The sequence below is a fragment of the Hemitrygon akajei genome, chromosome 16, assembly GCF_048418815.1.
Source record: "Hemitrygon akajei chromosome 16, sHemAka1.3, whole genome shotgun sequence".
NCBI classification, from domain to species: Eukaryota; Metazoa; Chordata; class Chondrichthyes; order Myliobatiformes; family Dasyatidae; genus Hemitrygon; species Hemitrygon akajei.
Genome location: NC_133139.1, coordinates 30,487,359 through 30,506,240, shown reverse-complemented (window position 1 = coordinate 30,506,240; position 18,882 = coordinate 30,487,359). Strand labels below are relative to the sequence as shown.

Below are 18,882 nucleotides of genomic sequence, written 5' to 3'. Positions count from 1 at the left end.
GAAGCATGATATGACAGCTGACTGTCAGACTCACCCAAGTCTTTCCGCTGGATAGTTTTACGCTTTGCTTGCAGTGCATATGTGCATGCATCCTTTGCAATCACTTCAACAAACAGCTCCTGGTGGAAGAAACCAAACAGGTTGTTTCACCCATGGGATACAAGTTGTTCAGGAGTTCCTGTACAGACTTCTCACCTCTTCCCTCAGCAAACGTTTATCTTTTCCCTTTAGGTAGCCTGTTAAGTCCCAGGGAAGACCTTTGAACCATTAAGCGCACTAAGAAAAGCTTCATCTCAGCTGTTTTGTTAAGTCCTAAGCTTCACTAATCCACTCTCCCTTGTATTTGATCAATGTCATTGTTTAATACTAGATATTACTTAATTATATGAACATGAGAAGATTGTTTCAGGTCATTTAATGCAATAGATCTGACCCAGCAAGGCAAATGAAAGGAAGCTCAAAAATAAATAAATTTGCTATTTGCCAGGTACCAACTAGAAGTTTTCAATATTTAATAGTTGATCCTAACATGCAGAGGCTGAATTAAAATCTGCCCCAAGGTAATATTCCAAAGGAAAAGCAAGACCTGTTGGATGAGCTGTAATATGGACAGATACGTGACAACTGTTTGAAAATATAAGCTTTTGGATCCAGAATGTTGGTTTGTTAAACGTAACATTCGAGGACCAGAGGACACAAAGGCATCCGAAGAAAATGGCAAATGAAATAAATGTCCTTGTAGCAAGCTAACATTTTGAAAAATTTGCCAACCATGGTGGGACAAAAGCTTACAATGCTTGACAAAAGTACTTCATGAATGATTACTGGAAATGAATAGTCTGCAGGATCGTGATCAGAAATTAATATGTAAGACAAAGAGCCAAAAGTCATCGCTTCTTCTACAAACGCTGGCTAAATCGGATAACCCACCCTGTAGCACACGCACACTCACCGTGTTGGCCAACCATTACACACATCCACTCTGGCTGAAGAAACTGACAACAGGGTGAACTCTACTTTCCGATACAACTAACAACAAAAAGAATACAAACGGCAATCCCACAGCTGAAGTACACCTACCCCAGTAGAAAAAGTGGTAACAGCAGCTACTCTCCTAAATAACATTAACATCCAAAAGTAGAAGGATGAGTAATTGTTTAAGTAACATTACCACTCACTTAACTATAGTTTCAACATCATGAATTAGAAGCGGCCTGGATCCCCTGACTGTCCCCCCGTTTTCTAACCTCCATTGCTCTGATGTCGTTGATTATATTTCCAAAGGAAATTTTAGTGTGCTATAGACCAGAGACCTTGAGGAGACTGGTCCAGGGCGCCAGTGGGACGGACCTCGGCTGCCAAAGCAGGAGCAGAATCGAGGGTGTCCAAGCCCCGATCAGGGGACACCAAGGCAGGTGTTTCCAGGCTGGAGGCAATGCCCGAAACCCAGCAGGATTACTCACCGTGGCCTTGCCGATGGCGAATACGGCCTCCTGACTCGCCAGCGTCACCTCGGGATCCGCTTTTATCAGCCCCTTGATACGGCTCAGCGGCAGGCGGAGCAGTTTCTGTTGTGCGCCCGAGTTCGGCCGCTCCGCCTCAGCCTCGGCGTCGAGCTGCACGCTTTGCCGGTTCTCCTGATCACGCTCGTCCGCCACCGCGCTCTCCAAATCCTCCATCGCCGGCCCTTCCCGCCTTTGGGAAAGAACCAAGAGAATCCAATCAGAGAGCACCATTCTGTCGGTCGTCCTGCTTTTCACCAATCAGAAACACTGCCTCTTAGCCAATCACATAAAATAACAAAAGCCTTTATCCAATCAGATTAGTTCTCCTCAGACATTTCCTTGAAGCAGAACAGAACTAACATTGCATTATATGTTTACCCTATTGAGCCGTCAAAGTATTTTGTTTTAAAGAGATCACTTTTTAATCTTCTAAATTCACGAGAATAGAGGCTCAGTTTGCCTAATCCCTTCTCAAATAACAAACCCGTCAAGCAAATTTTCACTCACTTTCCCTCCATAGCAAATAGATCCCTTTTTAAGGTAAGCTGCTCAAAATTTCAGAAAATAAGTGTTAACTCACAAGAGCCTATATAACTTAAAATCCCCTTGCATTAAAGACCCGAATTTTATTCACCTTTCATTGGTAGCTTTGAGTAGCAGGCAGTGAATTTTCCTTCTTAACATTCTACTCCATTTTTTGAAGAAGTTTGGCATGAGTCCCCCAATCCTAAGGACTTTCTACAGGGGCACAATTGAGAGCATCCTGACTGGCTGCGTCACTGCCTGGTATGGGAACTGTACTGCCCTCAGTTGCAGGACTCTGCAGACAGTGGTTCAGACAGACCAGTACATCTGTAGATGTGAACTTCTCACTATATTACAGAGTCAGGTGTGTAAAAAGGGCCCAAAGGATCATTGGGAACCCGAGTCACCCCAACCACAAACTGCTCCAGCTGCTACCATCCAGGAAACGGTACCGCAGCATAAAAGCCAGGACCAACAAGCTCCAGGACAGGTTCTTCCACCAGGCCATCAGACTGATTAATTCGCGCAGATACAATTGTATTTCTATGCTATACTGACTATCCTGTTGTACATACTATTTATTACAAATTACTATAAATTGCACATTTAGACAGAGATGTAACGTAAATATTTTTACTCCTTGTGTATGTGAAGGATGTAAGAAATAAGGTCAGTTCAATTCAATACACACCAAATGATTCTACTTCATATTTCCCTTAGCATAATTTTTATAACATTCATGGTGAATCCCCTTGGATATTTTTAAAGGTTCCTCATGCAATAGAATGTAGATTGTTGCTATTTTTGAGAAATGAGGCTCTGGTACACAATCCTAAACTGAGAGGTGCTGGGCATTTCCAGTAACAAACAATTTAAAGTCCTTGGCTACATGTTGGTAAAGGAATCAATTCTGACAAATAAATAATTAATAAATGGCAGCGTTGTCATCTTAGGTCAGGCAATAATTCTTAATCCGGTTAACAGCAAACAGGTCAGATAAAAAAAGGAAAAGTAACTCCATTAATCCTCCTTCTGATGACTATCGGTGTGTGGATAAGATTAACCCTCTTCAGTTTCACTGCTAGCAGTCCTTCACAGGATCTGCCAGTGACTGAAGCCATTTGTGGACCTTGCTATGAGTAATCGACACAAGAACAAAGGGAGTCAGAGGATACTGAAACAATAGATGTGGACACCTTGTAAAAAAGAACAAAACAAACCGATTAACATATGCTACAGCCGATGGAGCCGATGAAAATCATGGTCAGTTAAGTAGGTAACTAAACCTGCAAATCTGCAATGTATCACTAGTTAGTTATTAATTTAGATTTAAAGTTGCAAATATTTACATTAATAGAGGTCATGGTAAGATTACCTGAGTATCAAATTGACAGTTAATGATACAAAGACCTTCTTTGTCAGTGCTAATTACCATGACCTTAACGCTGCTCCCACTGATTGTTTACTTTTAATTCTGTTCTATGCTACTGCCTTGGTCCAAGTTCAGCTTAGTCTGGCTCTGGTTATTTTGAGGTTCAATCAATGAAAGAACACTTGCAACCTCTCCTGAGCACTCTCAGATATGGGAAACACAGTAGTCCCAAAAATAGTGGAAGGATACAGAACAAAAGGCGATTTCCTCAGATGACCTTCTATTAGCAGATATTCTGCTCTGCTGGCCTGCACCATTAGGCCTGATTGTTATTGATGCTGGTCATATGACATGTCAGTAGCTTTCTAATTTATTTAATTGCATCTATGTTCATTTTTACATGAGGTGTGTATGGTTATTAGTTTTTATGAGATAATTTGCAACTCTGTAAGCCATAATATTGTACTTTTCCACTCCTGTCAAATCCAGCTTGCTGTAAAATGCTTTTGTTACCTCCAGTTAGCTACTTCAGTGCTCTCCTTGCTGGTTTCTCAACCTCCATCCCCTTAAACTTTAGCTCATCCAAAACTCTCCTGGACAGATCCTTTAACTCCTCTGTTTTGCTCCTTCAACCTGATATGTACCTAATATTCAGATATTTCAAAGTTAGATTGATAGCTCAGTATAATTTAGTTGTAGGCAACTGGATTTAAACCTGACTGAGGATGAATAACTACTTGTACACTTGCTGAAAAGACACTTGCAAATTTGTTGTGTCTAAGGACCTATCAGACATGCATCAAATCAGAATTTCTTCTGCAATGCTGCTTTTGGGGATTGATTGAGATACAGCATGGAATCGGCCCTTTGAGCTGCACTGCCCAGCAAACCCTGATTTAATCAGCAGACAATTTACAACAACCAATTAACCTACCAACTGATGCGTCTTTGCACTGTGGGAGAAAATCCACACGGTCACAGGGAAAACATACAAACTCCTCACAGGCAGCCTGAGTTGCCTATACTGTAAAGCATTGTGCTAATCACTGCGTTACCATGCCGCCCCGTTGTGGAAGGAATTCTTTTTTCAGATGCAGGCAAGGGCAAAATTTATTCCCTATTGTTTGGTACTCCCAGATAACCTTGTATGAGTAATGCAGTACTGGGACTTCGACAAGAGAATCTGAATCATTTATGATCACTGATTCATAATACGCAAAGTTTGTTGTTTTCCAACAGTAGTACAGTCCAGAGATATAAAAATTATTATAAATTACAAAAATAAATAAATAACACTAGAAAAGGAAAATGAGATAGTATTCATGGGTTCTTGGATCTTTCAGGAATCTGATGGTCGGGGGGGGGGGGGGGAAGGAAGCTGTACCTAAATTGTTGAGAGCTATACCTCCTTCTGATGGTAACAACAGGGCATGTCCGGATGGTGAGGATTCTTGGTGATGGAAGCTACCTTCTTGAGGAGTTGCCTCTTGAACATGTCCCCAGTGGTGGGGGAAGTTGTGCCAATGATTGAGCTGGCTGAGTCTACAACCCTTAGCAGCCTCCTGAAATCCTGTGCATTGGTGTCTCCGTTCCAGGATGTGATGCACCCAGTCGGAATGCTCCCCATGGTACAGCTATAGAAATTTGCTGACATACCAAACCTACTCAAAAAGTAGAACTGCTTGGGTGCCTTATAAGTTACTCCCAACGCTCCTCATGACCCATTTGACTCGTCCCAAAAGTTCACGCCAACCAATCATCCTCAACATTACAATTTCTTCTTGTCCCCAACCTCACCCCAGCTCCACTATTTTCCACATAACCTTCCATTCTCCCCTGGCTCCAATCCAATGATGTCCTACATCTCCTGATCAAGGTTCTGATATCGACTGCTACTCCAATCCCACTCTTACCTGATTGCTAACCTGTTCCCAGGCCCCTGTGGGGTTTATGATTGCCAGCTAATCTACCAGATCCAGCTTAGCTGCCAAGCAGAATAAATTTCAATGCTGGTTAATGATGCCCAAGGCTTTGGGCCTGGACACAACTGAACTTTGCAGTGGCAATTGTGGTAAATAGTTTGCCACTAAGTAATACATAAACAGACAATATGTGAAATAATTTTAGCTGCACCTGATCACTTGATATTTATAAACAGCAAGTTAGATTTTCATGACTCCTTTCATATCTGCTGTATACTTCTCGCTGCCTCAGTAAAGCAACCAGTGTAATCAAAAACGCCACCCACCCCAGACACTCTCTCTTCTTTCCTCTCTGATCAGGTAGAAGATAGAAAAAAGCATATTGTATATCACCAGACTCAAGGACAGCTTCTATCCAGCTGCTATCAGACTCTTATACTCAATCCCCAATACCATATCAACTAAAGCACTCTGCACAAATCTGCTTACTGAACATTACTGAAATTAAATTTATCTTTCCCCACAGAGTTATCTCAAAGTATCTTCGGCCTTCATCTAGAAACTGAGGAAGGTGCTCCCATCATCCAGTGACTCTGCAGTCAATGAATAAAAACTTAGTTGAAAGCTATTTGATCTGATTATTATTAGAAAGTACCATATCAGTCTTATTGTCATTGGACATCTTCTGAAACTTCAGGTTTTGGGTTTTTTTGAATCACAGAAAGCAAAGAGCGTAAACTTGCATCACAGGCTGGGAAGTGACTCCGAGAAGACTGAGACTATTACGGAATAAGGCTAAATTGAACTAAGATCATATTTGGAGCAGCTTTTCTAATAAAGGGTTTCATCCTTCAAGCAGAAGTTCCTCCTTGTGAGCTCTAATTAGGAATTGTTTATAAGGAAATGGTTTAGGAGATATAAGCTGCGAGCCTCAATGATGGCTGTGGCACTTTCTATTCACAGTGAAGGACTGCATAAATACTCCAGCCCAATTCAAGGGATTAAACGACAGATACAACGCAAAATGGACAAGGATGAGTTGAGCAAGAGGGAAAACACTGTATTCACACCCTTTGAAAAAGTCATTTATGATATGAGGAACAATGAAAAAGTGAAAAATGAACTGATACTTGGAAAGAGAGTTGGATTTTACCAGCTCCGTGGACAGATTGGCATTGGAAACTTCTCAAAGGTGAAGCTTGGAATACATTGCTTGACAAAAGGTATGTCTGAAGTACCAAATTCCATCCAGAGTATTTAAGAAGTCAGGTTCATATTGTGAATATTTTACTTGACGTAATGTAAGCAGGTTGTCTACAGTTGCAGCAGTCATCAATGCAAGACATTGGGAACAATTATACTGAAATAAGAACACCATTCTGCTGACTAGACTATGATTTTGATTTTAGATAATGATGTAGTAGTGATATTAGAAACATAAAAAACCTACAGCACAATACAGGCCCTTCGGCCCACAAAGCTGTGCCAAACATGTCCTTATCTTAGAGATTACCTAGGATTACCCATAACCTTCTGTTTTTCTGAGCTAGATGTACTTGTCCAGGAGTCTCTTAAAAGACCCTATCGTATCAGCCTCCACCACCGTCACCAGCAGCCTATTCCACGCACTCACCACTCTCTGTGTAAAAACTTACCCCTGACATCTCCTCTGTACGTACTCACCAGCACCTTGAAACTGTGCCCTGTCATGCTAGCCATTTCAGCCCTGGGAAAAAGCCTCTGACTATCCAGATGATCAATGCCTCTCATCATCTTATACACTCCCGTTAAACTTTGCACTCAGCTGCTTTAGTTATACTGGAGCCTGAGAAGAACATGTTAACCTGACTTAATGACTATTGTCCAGCAGCACATACGTATTTTGAGAAACATATCAAGTTCTGCTTGTACTTGGATCCACTCCAATTTGCCTACCATCACAACAGATGTTATATTTGAAACTAGCCATTAGGGAATAAAACAACATTTAATGTATCTGAAAACAAAATCTTGGGATTAGATACTGTAAAACTACAGGAAACCTGGTTTTGTTACAATTACCCTTGAGGATGTTAAATGGTTTCAAACATTATAAATTAATATGGGTAAAAAATCCAAGAAATTATCATTACCAAGGTTTACTCATTGAGACTGGCATGTTGGTATTTAATAATGTAATTGGTTAATTACAGGTTGAGCATGTTTAGTTTTTAATTTAATTTTTGCTCATTTATCTTATAGATTCTGCTTGGAAGTGTCACTTTGGGACAATGAACACTTTCATTCACCAAAATTAAAAATCATAAATTTTAAATTAAAGATGTAAATTAATTTTTCTTAGCAATTAGAGGAATAACTTAGTGCAAGATGATATCAAACTGCCAAGCATTTTTTCCTGTATGCAAGCTTGTTAAACTAATCAAATAATCAAACTTGAGTGGGATTCAAGGGAAGTGCATAAAAAAGTCAACAAGATGATATATCAGTACTAAATTATTTAACTTACAGGAATCTGTGTATCAATGTAACAAACAAAATATTCATTATTTTAGATGACAGATAAATGAAGAATCACAAATTAAAACTTTTCTGTCTCCCAGGTCATTTATGTTTCTGGTATAAATTAACATGCAGTAATCTAGAAATCCTGTTATAGAGTCCAACATTGATAATGTGAAACACAAGATAACTCGGTTGATGAAAACAGTGAATACACACAATACTGTAATTTTTTTTGCAATACAGCATCCAATTGATTTCACTTGTGCAAAATTTTACCACATACAACAGACAAGCAAAAGATATGAGTTGTGATCACTCAAGGAGACTTTAATTTGGGATTGAGGCATATTTCAGTATTAAAGTGTTCAACCTTTCTAGACTTGTTAACTGAGTTTCTAAGGCATCTCTCTTTTTATTTTTAAAATTTTATTTAGAGATACAGTGTGGAACAGGCCCTTCCGGCCAAGGAGCTGCACCATCCAGTAACCCACCTATTAACGCAAGCCTAATCACAGGACCATGTACAATGACTAATTAACCTACTAACTGGTATGACTTTAGACTGCAGGAGGAAACCATGATACACAGAGGAAACCAATATGGTGGTTTTCTTCTTCAACTTTTCAACCTTTATATTTGGCCTCACTCTATCCTCCCTGCTGATGCTTCCAGTCTTCAGATCCCCTGCCCAAGCATTTTCTCCAATTTTTGCCAAACCTAAATAACAAAAAACAAAATACACACACACAATTTTGGATATTTAATCATCTACGGCTTCATTGACTCCATTCTAAACATTAAGAAATCATATCTAGTATATTAGTAAAAATCATATCTAGTAAAAAAGGCTATCCCCTTCTCACAATTCCTCCGTCTCCGCCGCATCTGCTCTCAGGATGAGGCTTTTCATTCCAGGACGAAGGAGATGTCTTCCTTTTTTAAACAAAGGGGCTTCCCTTCGTCCACCATCAACTCTGCTCTCAAACGCATCTCTCCCATTTCCCGCACATCTGCCCTCACCCCATCCACCCGCCACCCCACTCGGGATAGGGTTCCCCTTGTCCTTACCTACCACCCCACCAGCCTCCAGGTCCAACATATAATTCTCCGTAATTTCCGCCACCTCCAACGGGATCCCACTACCAAACACATTTTTCCCTCCCCCCCTTCTGCTTTTCGCAGGGATCGCTCCCTGCGCAACTCCCTTGTCCACTCGTCCCCCCCATCCCTTCCCACTGATCTCCCTCCTGGCACTTATCCTTGTAAACAGAACAAGTGCTACACCTGCCCTTACACTTCCTCCCTCACCACCATTCAGGGCCCCAGACAGTCCTTCCAGGTGAGGCGACACTTCACCTGTGAGTTGGCTGGTGTGGTATACTGCATCCGGTGCTCCTGGTGCGGCCTCTTATATATTGGCGAGACCCAACGCAGACTGGGAGACCGTTTCGTTGAACACCTACGCTCGGTCCGCCAGAAAAAGCAGGATCTCCCAGTGGCCACACATTTCAATTCCACGTCCCATTCCAATTCTGATATGTCTATCCATGGCCTCCTCTATTGTCAAGTTGAATCCAAACTCAGGTTGGAGGAAGAACACCTTATATACCGGCTGGGTAGCCTGCAACCTGATGGCATGAACATTGACTTCTCTAACTTCCGTTAATGCCCCTCCTCCCCTTCTTACCCCATCCCTGACATATTTAGTTGTTTGCCTGTTCTCCATCTCCCTCTGGTGCTCCCCCCTCCCCCTTTCTTTCTCCTGAGGCCTCCCGTCCCATGATCCTTTCCCTTCTCCAGCTCTGTATCACTTTCGCCAATCACCTTTCCAGCTCTTAGCTTCATCCCACCCCCTCCGGTCTTCTCCTATCATTTCGCAATTCCCCCTCCCCCCACTACTTTCAAATCTCTTACTATCTTTCCTTTCGGTTAGTCCTGACGAAGGGTCTCGGCCCAAAACGTCAACAGCGCTTCTCCCTATAGATGCTGCCTAGCCTGCTGTGTTCTACCAGCATTTTGTGTGTGTTGTTGTTTGAATTTCCAGCATCTGTAGACTTCCTCGTGATATCTAGTATATTGTTCATTAATGAGAAAAAGTAATTATATATATTTTCTTATTTTCCTATTTGTAGAAAGGGTAGCAATTAAAATAATGGATAAAAAGCATCTAACACACAAGAGACAGGATCTGTTCATAAATGAAGTTCTGTGTATGGAGCAACTTCATCATCCAAATATCATCCGGTTATATGAGGTGCTGGAGACACAAACTCGGCTCTATTTGGTCTTGGAGTACGCAGAAGGAGGGGATCTGTTCACCAAGATCTGCACACAGGGTCGGCTCTCGGAGCATGAGAGTAAATTCATATTTATTCAGATTGTGTCGGCTGTCAAACATATGGTAAGTGAGAAGTAGAGTCTTAGCTAATAAAGATTGTATTGTGTTAGGGTCACCTTTAAATTTGTACTTCTACCACCAGTGAACTGGAGTGATCATCACTTAGGTAGGTTGTCCATATAACCTAACAATTGCTATGATGTTACTTACACCTGGCACAAAAAAAATGTTTTTGTATTTTAAATTGATTGACATATTCTCCCACTTATGTTGTTTTAGGACATGCCATTTCAATAAGTTCCTTATCTCATACAAATTGAAGCTGTACATTATTGTCAGGGTGTGTTTTCTGTGTTTTTTGAAAGATTTGATTAAGTTCCCTTTTTTTTCAACCTAATCACCTTTTCAGACCTCCTAACCCACAATTAGAGATTTGTAATCCAGAGATTGAGATAATTTGTCCACAATGGAATAACCCTGCAGTTTTAATGCATTTCCAGGTACTTTCAGTTATTTCCAGATTAACAGCAAATAAAGATACTGTCACAACAGATCTATGCTGATACAAAAGCACCTATCACATTCTAGCTATCCCTCTTCCCCTCCCCCATCTTTTAATTTTAGCATCTTCCCCCTTCCTTTCCAGTCCTGAAGAAGGGTCTCAGTCGACCTAAAACATTGACTGTTTATTCATTTCCATAGATGCTGCCTGACTTGCTGAGTTCCTCCAGCATTTTGTGCGTGTTGCTTTGGATTTCCAGCATCTGCAGAATTTCTAGAGTTTATGAAATACTCAGCAGGTTGGGAGCATTTGTAGGAAGAACGACAGAAAAATGGAGATGGAGAGAAGTCAATGCTGATACTTTTGGTCCATACAAGGCCATTTATTCCCCCTTCACGTATCCCAAACAGCCTTTTATTCCTTGCTCCTTAGAAGTATATCTTGCATCTTATTCAAGGTGTCCAGAATGATCCCTCATCTACTCCTTTTGTTGGCAAGTTCTACATTCTAAAAATTTTGTGTAAAAATATTTTTTCTGAATTCCTTATTGGATTTAGTAGTGACTTTCTTACATTAATGCCTCTAGGTTTGATGATCTCCAACAGATTAAGTATTTCTATGAAAAACTTTCATAATTTTAAAGACAGTATTTGTCTATCCTTCAACATTCCTTGTTCTAGAGAATAGAGCACCATTTTCTTGACCTTAACTGATTTATGTGCACTCTCCTTATTACACGACTTCTGTGACTTGCCAACTATTACCAGAACTCATCAGTTCTCAGCCTGAAAGAGTGACCGTTTTTTCCTTTCCTTAGATACAGTCTGACCTGCTGAGTTCCTTCAGCAGTTTGTATGTGTTACTATGATTCTGATCATATTTTGGGGAAATTTCATCTTTGTACCTGAGTAATGGATCTGCTGTTGGTGGTGGCCATAACATTAGTTGTCTTCATGTTCCCAGTTCATGTTTTTCACTCAACAGTTTATTAATTCCCCACTTCTTCCATCATTTCTTGACTGCTTCATATTTTTCCAACTTGTTTTTCCATTTGCTTTAACAGCATGAGAACAACGTGGTGCATCGGGATCTCAAAGCAGAAAATGTATTTTATTCAGCCACAAACCACATGAAGGTGGGTGATTTTGGATTCAGCATCCTGCGTCCTGTGAATGAACCCTTAAATATGAGTTGTGGTTCTCCTCCATATGCGGCCCCAGAGCTGTTTAGAGAGACAGGTTACTTCGGAATCCATGTGGATATCTGGGCTTTAGGCATCCTATTATATTTCATGGTGACAGCGACATTGCCCTTCCGTGCAGACACTGTCAAGAAGCTTAAAAAATGCATTTTATTGGGATCATATGCAATTCCACCTTATGTATCAGATCCCTGCAAGAAACTAATCCATGGAATTCTGCAACCCATTCCGACAAACCGCTACACCATAGCTAATATCCTGGACAGTCAATGGCTGAGAGAGATGCAAGTTCCAGAACCATACCAACCATTTCACTTGAGTCCAGATCACTTAGCTGGTCATCTGCCCCTAAGTGAAGAGGAAAAGGAAGTGAAGAAAACATTAAGTGACTTGGGGATCACAGAGGAACATATCTACAATAACCTTGATTTGGAATCCCACAATCCTATTAGTGGGACTTATCGCATTATTCTACACCGGACCCAAAAACGATATAACCCAGGAGGCTGTGCCATGATAAGTAACTTCTCGAGTGCCAATAGGCCAAATCAACAAAAATGCCGGAATTTCAGAGCACGTGTAAAGAACTCAAAAATGTGTTTGCTTCTATAAATCATGTAAATATATCAAAACTGTAGCACTAGCAGGGCTGTATGTTTGGCCCCCTACTTTACTCGCTTTACACTTATGACTGTGAGGCTAAGCACAGCTCCAGTGCCATATTTAAGTTTGTTGACGACACCACTGTCGTTGCCGAATCAAAGGTAGTGACAAATCAGCATATGGTGGGAGATTGAAAATCTGGTTGAGTGATGCCACAACAACAATCTTTCACTCAACATCAGCAAGACCAAGGGTATTGACTTCAGGAGGAGGAAACCGGAGGTCCATGCAGGGGATGAGAGGTGGAGAGAGTTAGCAACTTGAAATTCTTCAGTGTTATCATTTCAGAGGACCTGTCCTGGGCCCAGCACATAACTGTAATTATGAAGAAAGCACGACAGTGCCTTTACTTCCGTAGAAGTTTGCAAAGATCCGGCATGACATCTAAAACTTTGACAAATTTCTATAGATGTGCAGTGGAGAGTATATTGACTGGTTGCATCACAGATTGGTATGGTAACACCAATGTCCTTGAATGGAATATCCTCAAAAAGTAGTGGATATGGCCCAGTCCACGACAGGTAGAGTCCTCCCCACCATTGAGCACATCTACATGGAGCGTTGACACAGGAAGGCAGTGTCCATCTTCAAAAATCTCCACCACCCAGGTCATGCTCTTCTCTTACTGCTGCCATCAGCAAGAAGGTTCAGGACACCAGGTTCCTGAACAGCTATTACCCTTCAGTCATCAAGCTCTTGAACCAGTGGGGATAACTTCACTCACCCTTCACTGAACTATTCCCACAACCTATGGACTCACTTTCAGGACTTTTCATAACATGTTCTCGATTTTTATTGCTTATTTATTTTTTATTATTATCTCCTTTCTTTTCTTTTGTATTGCATGTTTTGTCATCTTTTGCACATTGGTTGTTTGTCTTTCATTGAGTGTTGGGTGCGGTCTTTCATTGATTCTATCAAGTTTCCTGTATTTACTGAGTATGCCTACCAGAAAACGAATCCCAGGGTTGTATATGGTGACATATATGCACTTTGATAATTAATTTATTTTGAACCTTTAACTTTTGCTAAAGCCAATGATAAAGTGGCAAATGAGGCAGTGAACATAAAGAAACCTCTCTCAGTTTCACATACTTAGAAGCCCAGGAATTCTGAAATTTCAGCAGTGGCCTGAGCAGGCATTGTACTTAATAAATCTCTGGGAGATCAAGTAAATGTTTTGTTTTTCTCATTAGGATTCATGTTCAGTACAAATTCCTGTATATGTTTAAAGATTTGACTGAATATATATATTATTGAATAAATAAGTTTCAATTACAAGTTAAAATGTGACTAAGCATGGTTATTTTCCCATTAGCTCTAGCATATTTTTCTTAAAGCAAGCATATTTTTATTCTTCATGGATAATTAGATAGAAAAATATGGTTATATGAAACACAACTGGGTACAAGGGCATATCTACACAGAGTTGTCGCAGGAAAGCAGTATCCATCATCGGGGAGCCCCACCACAAAGGGTCATGCTCTCTTCTCACTGCTGCCATCAGGAAGGAGGTACAGGAGCCTCAGGATGCACACCACCAGGTTCAGGAACAGTTATGCCCCTCAATCATCAGGCTGTCGAACGAGAGGGGATAACTTCACCTGCCCCATCACTGAACTGTTCTCACAACCTATGGACTCGTGAATCTCAGGGTTGTATATAGTGACATATATGTACTTTGATAATACATTTACTTGAAACTTGGAACTTTACCTTATGCAACAGATCTCTGCCAGAAGCTAGAATTCCCTGAGGACAAAAACAAAGGCAGTAAAATAATTTGTACTAAGAACATAAGAAAGCGACAAAGCAACATATAGGTTAAGTGAGTGGGCAAAATGTGAAATAGTTCATTTTTGGCAGAAAAAAATTAAAACGTTTATTTAAATAGTGAGAAACTATAGGGTTCTGAGATACAAAAGGATCTGAGTGTCCTAGTATATGATTTGTAAAAGCCCACTACATAGGTACAGCAATTAGAAAGCTAACAGAATCTGATTATCTATTGCTTAGGGAAAATGAATTCTGAAGTAGGGAAGTTACGCTTCAGTCATATGGCGACAGTACATCAGGAGTTCTGTGTACAAGGATGTTGCCAAGACTTGTGGACCCGAGTTATAAGGACAGGTTTGATTGGTTAGGACTATTCCCTGGAGTGCAAGAGAAAGAGGAGAGATCAACAGAATTTATAAGGGGTACAGATAGGCTGAATAAGTGTTTGTTCCTCAGTTTGGGTGAGACTAGAAGTAGAGGTCATGGGTTTAAGGTGAAAGATGAAACATTTAAGGGGAAACTTCTTCACTCAGGGTGTGATATAAGTGCAGAACAAGCTGTAAGTAGAAGTGATAGATACAGGTTCAATTGTAATACTTATGGGAAGTTTGGATAGGTACATGAATTGGAAGGATATGGTCGGGATGCAGGTAGATGGAACTAGGTAAAAGATCAGGTCAGCATTAGATGGGCTGAAGGGTCTGTTTCTGTGATTTAGTACTCTATGATTATAACACTGATCTCCTTACCTTGAGAATTTTAAAGTATTTAAAGCAGTTCACAGAATGTTCACTAGCCCTGGAATGGACAGGATAGATTTGTATCTTGTGGAGTTTAAAAGACTAAGATGGGGCTTACTAATATATCCTGAAGAATCCTGACTCAGGGAGAATTCTTACTCTTGTGAGATACTTTGAAAATGGTAGTGACTGTTTAAAATAAGGGGTTGCCCACTTCAGACAGAGATGAAGTGATACTATTTTTCTCAGACAGCCATAAGTCTTGGAACTTTTTTGAATATTTTTAACCAGGGGTAGATAAGTTCATAATATGCAAGGGGGTGAAAATTACTGTGGGTAGATGCTAATATGTAACTGAGGTTACAATCAGATCAGACGTGATTTGTTTAAATGGCAGAGCAGATTTCAGGGGCACTGTAGCTCCCGCCTGACTCCAATTCAACTGTTCACATTTAACTGGATACACAGCACCATTAGCTATAATCTAAATTGCAAAGCATCAAATTGAAGTCAAGTCTGAACTCAACACTCAAAAGCACCCCAATGCCCTCTAACCAGACAGAATTCTGAGGAAGGGTTCCGACTCTAAATATTAACTAGTTACATCCAAAGATGCTGCTAGACTGACTGAATTCTTCCAGCAGTTCAGTTTTTGTTTCAGATTCCAGCATCTGCAGTTTAATATTTTCTGAGAATTAAGTAGAATATCTATTTTTATATAAGAAGTGGAATCACTCTTTTGCACCAAACAAGAGTTCACTATCAATAGTAACACAATTGACTAGTTTTTAAAACTTTGCTTGAGGGATGAATATTTAATCCTATTGGACACAAAAATAACTCTTTGTTTCTTCAAGTAATTTCAATGCATCTGAACTGAGTAAGCACACTAGTCTTTTATGTTACACATTATTACAGAAAGGCATTTACAACAATGTAGCACCCCCTCACTGTAACATTAATGAATACCATAAATACAGCTTGTACTCAGCACTGTATCATACAAATAACTTTCAAGTGACAGTTTCTTAAAAGCATAACATGATTTTATAAAACTTGACAATTGTAAAACATTTCCTTCAATTAGCTTATGCACCATAAAATTATATTTACCAATGTGAATTATAGTGAAAACCCAAAATGAGATGTGTATTGCTGGTCCTAAAGTATTATTATTATTCAAAGCCTGGATATTTCCCAAGCACAATCTAATCATTTCAGAATGATGGCTCTAATTTACTGTCATGAGATTATTGGGTCCTTAGCCTGTAGCTGCAGCAGTGTTAAGTGCCTTAAAGAACTGGAAAATTTTCAAGGATTGTGTGTTATCCAAAGCTTGTCAATTGCTTAATATTTGTTACTGTCAGAATAAGAGGATTCGAAAGGTTTAATTCTAATCCCTTCTACTTGAAGCGTCCTTGTGCAGTGGTCAGTCTTTTTTTTGCAGAACCAAATGGAGAATAGCAGGCCAGCTAAGGTGGATGACTTGGAAAGCAGCAAAGCTGAGTAATACAGGGATCTTCAACTGTACACTTACCCCTGGTGCTTGTTGTATTTCACGTGTAATACTGCAATAATATCTAATGACATTCTGGATAATGGAGTATCCATTTTTATGGATTATATTTGCTCACATAACAAAATTGTAGAATTGCCCCAAATATTGCTTATGTTTTAAGAGCCGGGCCAATTAACTGTATCCAGTAGGGTTAACATGAGGAAATCTGCAGATGCTGGAAATTCAAACAACAACACACACAAAATGCTGGTGGAACACAGCAGGCCAGGCAGCATCTATAGGGAGAAGCGCTGTCGACGTTTCGGGCCGAGACCCTTCGTCAGGACTCTTCTCGGCCCGAAACGTCGACAGCGCTTCTCCCTATAGATGCTGCCTGGCCTGCTGTGTTCCACCAGCATTTTGTGTGTGTTCCAGTAGGGTTAACATTGACGCTGCAGTCATATATCTGACAAAAAACAAGTACTTGACATTACCTTCAGGCAAGGTATATTAAGAATAGCACGAAACCCAGATTTGTACCTCAAAATAAAAAAAAAGAAAATGCCGGAAATAGCAGGCCCAGCAATATCAGATCATACTTACAAAGAAAAAGTCAGTGAGTCAGACAAATGACTTTCATTAGAAAAGATGGTGCTGATGGTATATGGCAGCTTTTTTCCTGGGCAGCTCATAAAACTACTAGATATTCAACTAGTAGTTCTACTACTAATATTCTACTCCTAGATATTGGCGGGGGGGGGGGGGGTGGGAACCAGAGTGAAGGACTCAGGATAGGATGGATGGTAAAAAAGCAAAGATAGCATGCAGTCAGACTGTCTGATAGTGGGTAGGCAGATGATAGGATATAGCTGCAGCTAGCAGGGTGAGTATCAGTGCATTAGGGATGCTGAATCAAAAAAGGTAACAAATACAGTACTTAAAGTGTTGCATCTCAATGCACGGAGTATAACAGATAAGATGGATGATCTTTTGCACTATTACAGATTGTCAGGTATGATGTTGTGGCCATCACTGAATTGTGACTGAAGGATGATTGTAGTTGAGAGCTAAATGTCCAAGGTTACATGTTGTATCAGAGGAACAGGAAGGTCAGCAGAGGGGGAGGCGTGGATCTGCTGATAAAGAATGGCATCAATGCAGTAGAAAGATGTGATTTAGGATTGGAAGATGTTGAATCCTTGTGGGTTGAGTTAAGAAACTGCAAGGATAAAAGGACCCTGATGGTAGTTTTATACAGACCTCTCAATAGTAGCCGGGATGTGGACTAGATTACAACATGAAATAGAAAAGGCGTATCAAAAGGGCAATGTTATGTTAGTCATGGAGATTTCAACAACCAGGTCGATTGGGAAAAATAGTTTGGAAATGGATCTCAAGACAGTAAGTTTGTTGAATGCCTACAAGATAGCTTTTTAGAGCAGTTTTTTCATTGAGCCTACTAGAGGATCAGCTATACTGGATTGGGTGTTGTGTAATGAACCAGAGGTGATTAGGGAGCTGAAGGTAAAAGAACCCTTAGGAGTCAGTGATCACAATACGATTGAGTTCAACTTGAAGTTTGATAGGGAGAAAGTGAAATATTTCAGTGGAGTAAGGGAAATTACAGTGGTATGAGAGAGGAGCTGGCCAAAGTACATTGGAAGGAGATGCTGGCAGGGATGACAAAGCAGCAATTGCATGAGTTTCAGGGAAAAATGAGGCAGTTGAAGGATAGATGTATTCCAAAAATGAAGAAATACCCAAATGGCTAAATAAAACAACCGTGGATAACGAGGGAAGTCAAAGCGAATGTAAAAGCAGGAGAGGGATATAACAAAGCAAAAATTAGCTGGAAGACAGAGGATTGGGAAGCTGACACAACATCAAAGTGGATAGTAAAAGCTTTTTCAAGTAAAAAATAAAAATGAGATGAGAGTGGATATGGGACTGCTAGAAAAGGATTCAGTGACTTTGACTCTCAAGAATGCAGGTATGGCACCTTGAAGGTTGGCCATCACTGGAAGAGAGGGCACCAGGGTGGACTTCAAGCCAGATTAAAGCATTGAGACCTGAGAGCAGAAAACAAACTGGTGTTCAGCAAAGATCCCCCCACCTGAGCCCATCCTGTCTGCCTGTGTTTGACATGTCCCTTCTCTTCTTGCTACTATCATCAGGTAAGCGATGCAGGAGTCTTGGGTCCCATGCCACCAGGTTCAGGAACAGTTGGTCCCCTACAACCATCAGGCTCCTAGACTGGCATGGGTGGCTTCACTTGCCTCAGCACTGAATTGAGTACACAGCCTGTAATCTCACATTCAGGGACTCTGCCTTTGTTATG

General features: G+C 40.5%; 2 protein-coding genes and 1 long non-coding RNA gene across 10 annotated transcripts in view; 1 reads left to right on the top strand and 2 right to left on the bottom strand.

The window, feature by feature from the left end:
* The window catches only part of pole4 (polymerase (DNA-directed), epsilon 4, accessory subunit), a 28,272-nt gene that overhangs the window by 2,633 nt on the left and 6,757 nt on the right, over nt 1–18,882 (bottom strand). For 4 of the 6 annotated variants that reach the window (XM_073068599.1, XM_073068603.1, XM_073068598.1 and 1 more), the window contains exons 2-3: nt 1,464–1,695; nt 35–119 (exon numbers count right to left, since the gene is read on the bottom strand). In XM_073068599.1, coding sequence (XP_072924700.1) covers nt 35–119; nt 1,464–1,695 — 317 coding nt within the window. Of the gene's footprint in view, nt 1–34; nt 120–1,463; nt 1,696–14,246; nt 14,283–18,882 lie in introns of all 6 variants that reach the window. The other 2 variants (XM_073068601.1, XM_073068602.1) reach the window with 1 other exon arrangement.
* On the top strand, nt 3,122–13,763 carry LOC140739919 (serine/threonine-protein kinase NIM1-like). Of its 3 annotated transcripts, none has more exons than XM_073068595.1 (4): nt 3,122–3,293; nt 6,288–6,547; nt 9,959–10,227; nt 11,730–13,763. In XM_073068595.1, the coding sequence occupies exons 2-4, from the start codon at nt 6,349–6,351 to the stop codon at nt 12,477–12,479; spliced, it is 1,218 nt and encodes a 405-aa protein (XP_072924696.1). In that variant the 5' UTR covers nt 3,122–3,293; nt 6,288–6,348; the 3' UTR covers nt 12,480–13,763. The 3 variants fall into 3 exon arrangements, with proteins under 3 accessions (XP_072924696.1, XP_072924697.1, XP_072924695.1); XM_073068596.1 differs by having other exon boundaries at nt 3,122–3,302; XM_073068594.1 differs by lacking the exon at nt 3,122–3,293 and having other exon boundaries at nt 5,856–6,547.
* Nucleotides 7,474–9,473, bottom strand: LOC140739923 (uncharacterized). The gene is made up of 2 exons (XR_012101771.1): nt 9,183–9,473; nt 7,474–8,543 (listed from the first exon to the last, which is right to left on the bottom strand). It is a non-coding gene; the product is annotated as an uncharacterized lncRNA (long non-coding RNA).

Excerpts from the sequence above, each read along its gene's own strand:
- LOC140739919 (XM_073068594.1), top strand. The coding sequence starts at position 6,259 with ATGATGGCTGTGGCACTTTCTATTCACAGTGAAGGACTGCATAAATAC. Across the intron at positions 6,548-9,958 it reads AATACATTGCTTGACAAAAG|AAAGGGTAGCAATTAAAATA; the intron begins GTATGTCTGAAG and ends TCCTATTTGTAG. Across the intron at positions 10,228-11,729 it reads TGTCGGCTGTCAAACATATG|CATGAGAACAACGTGGTGCA; the intron begins GTAAGTGAGAAG and ends TTGCTTTAACAG.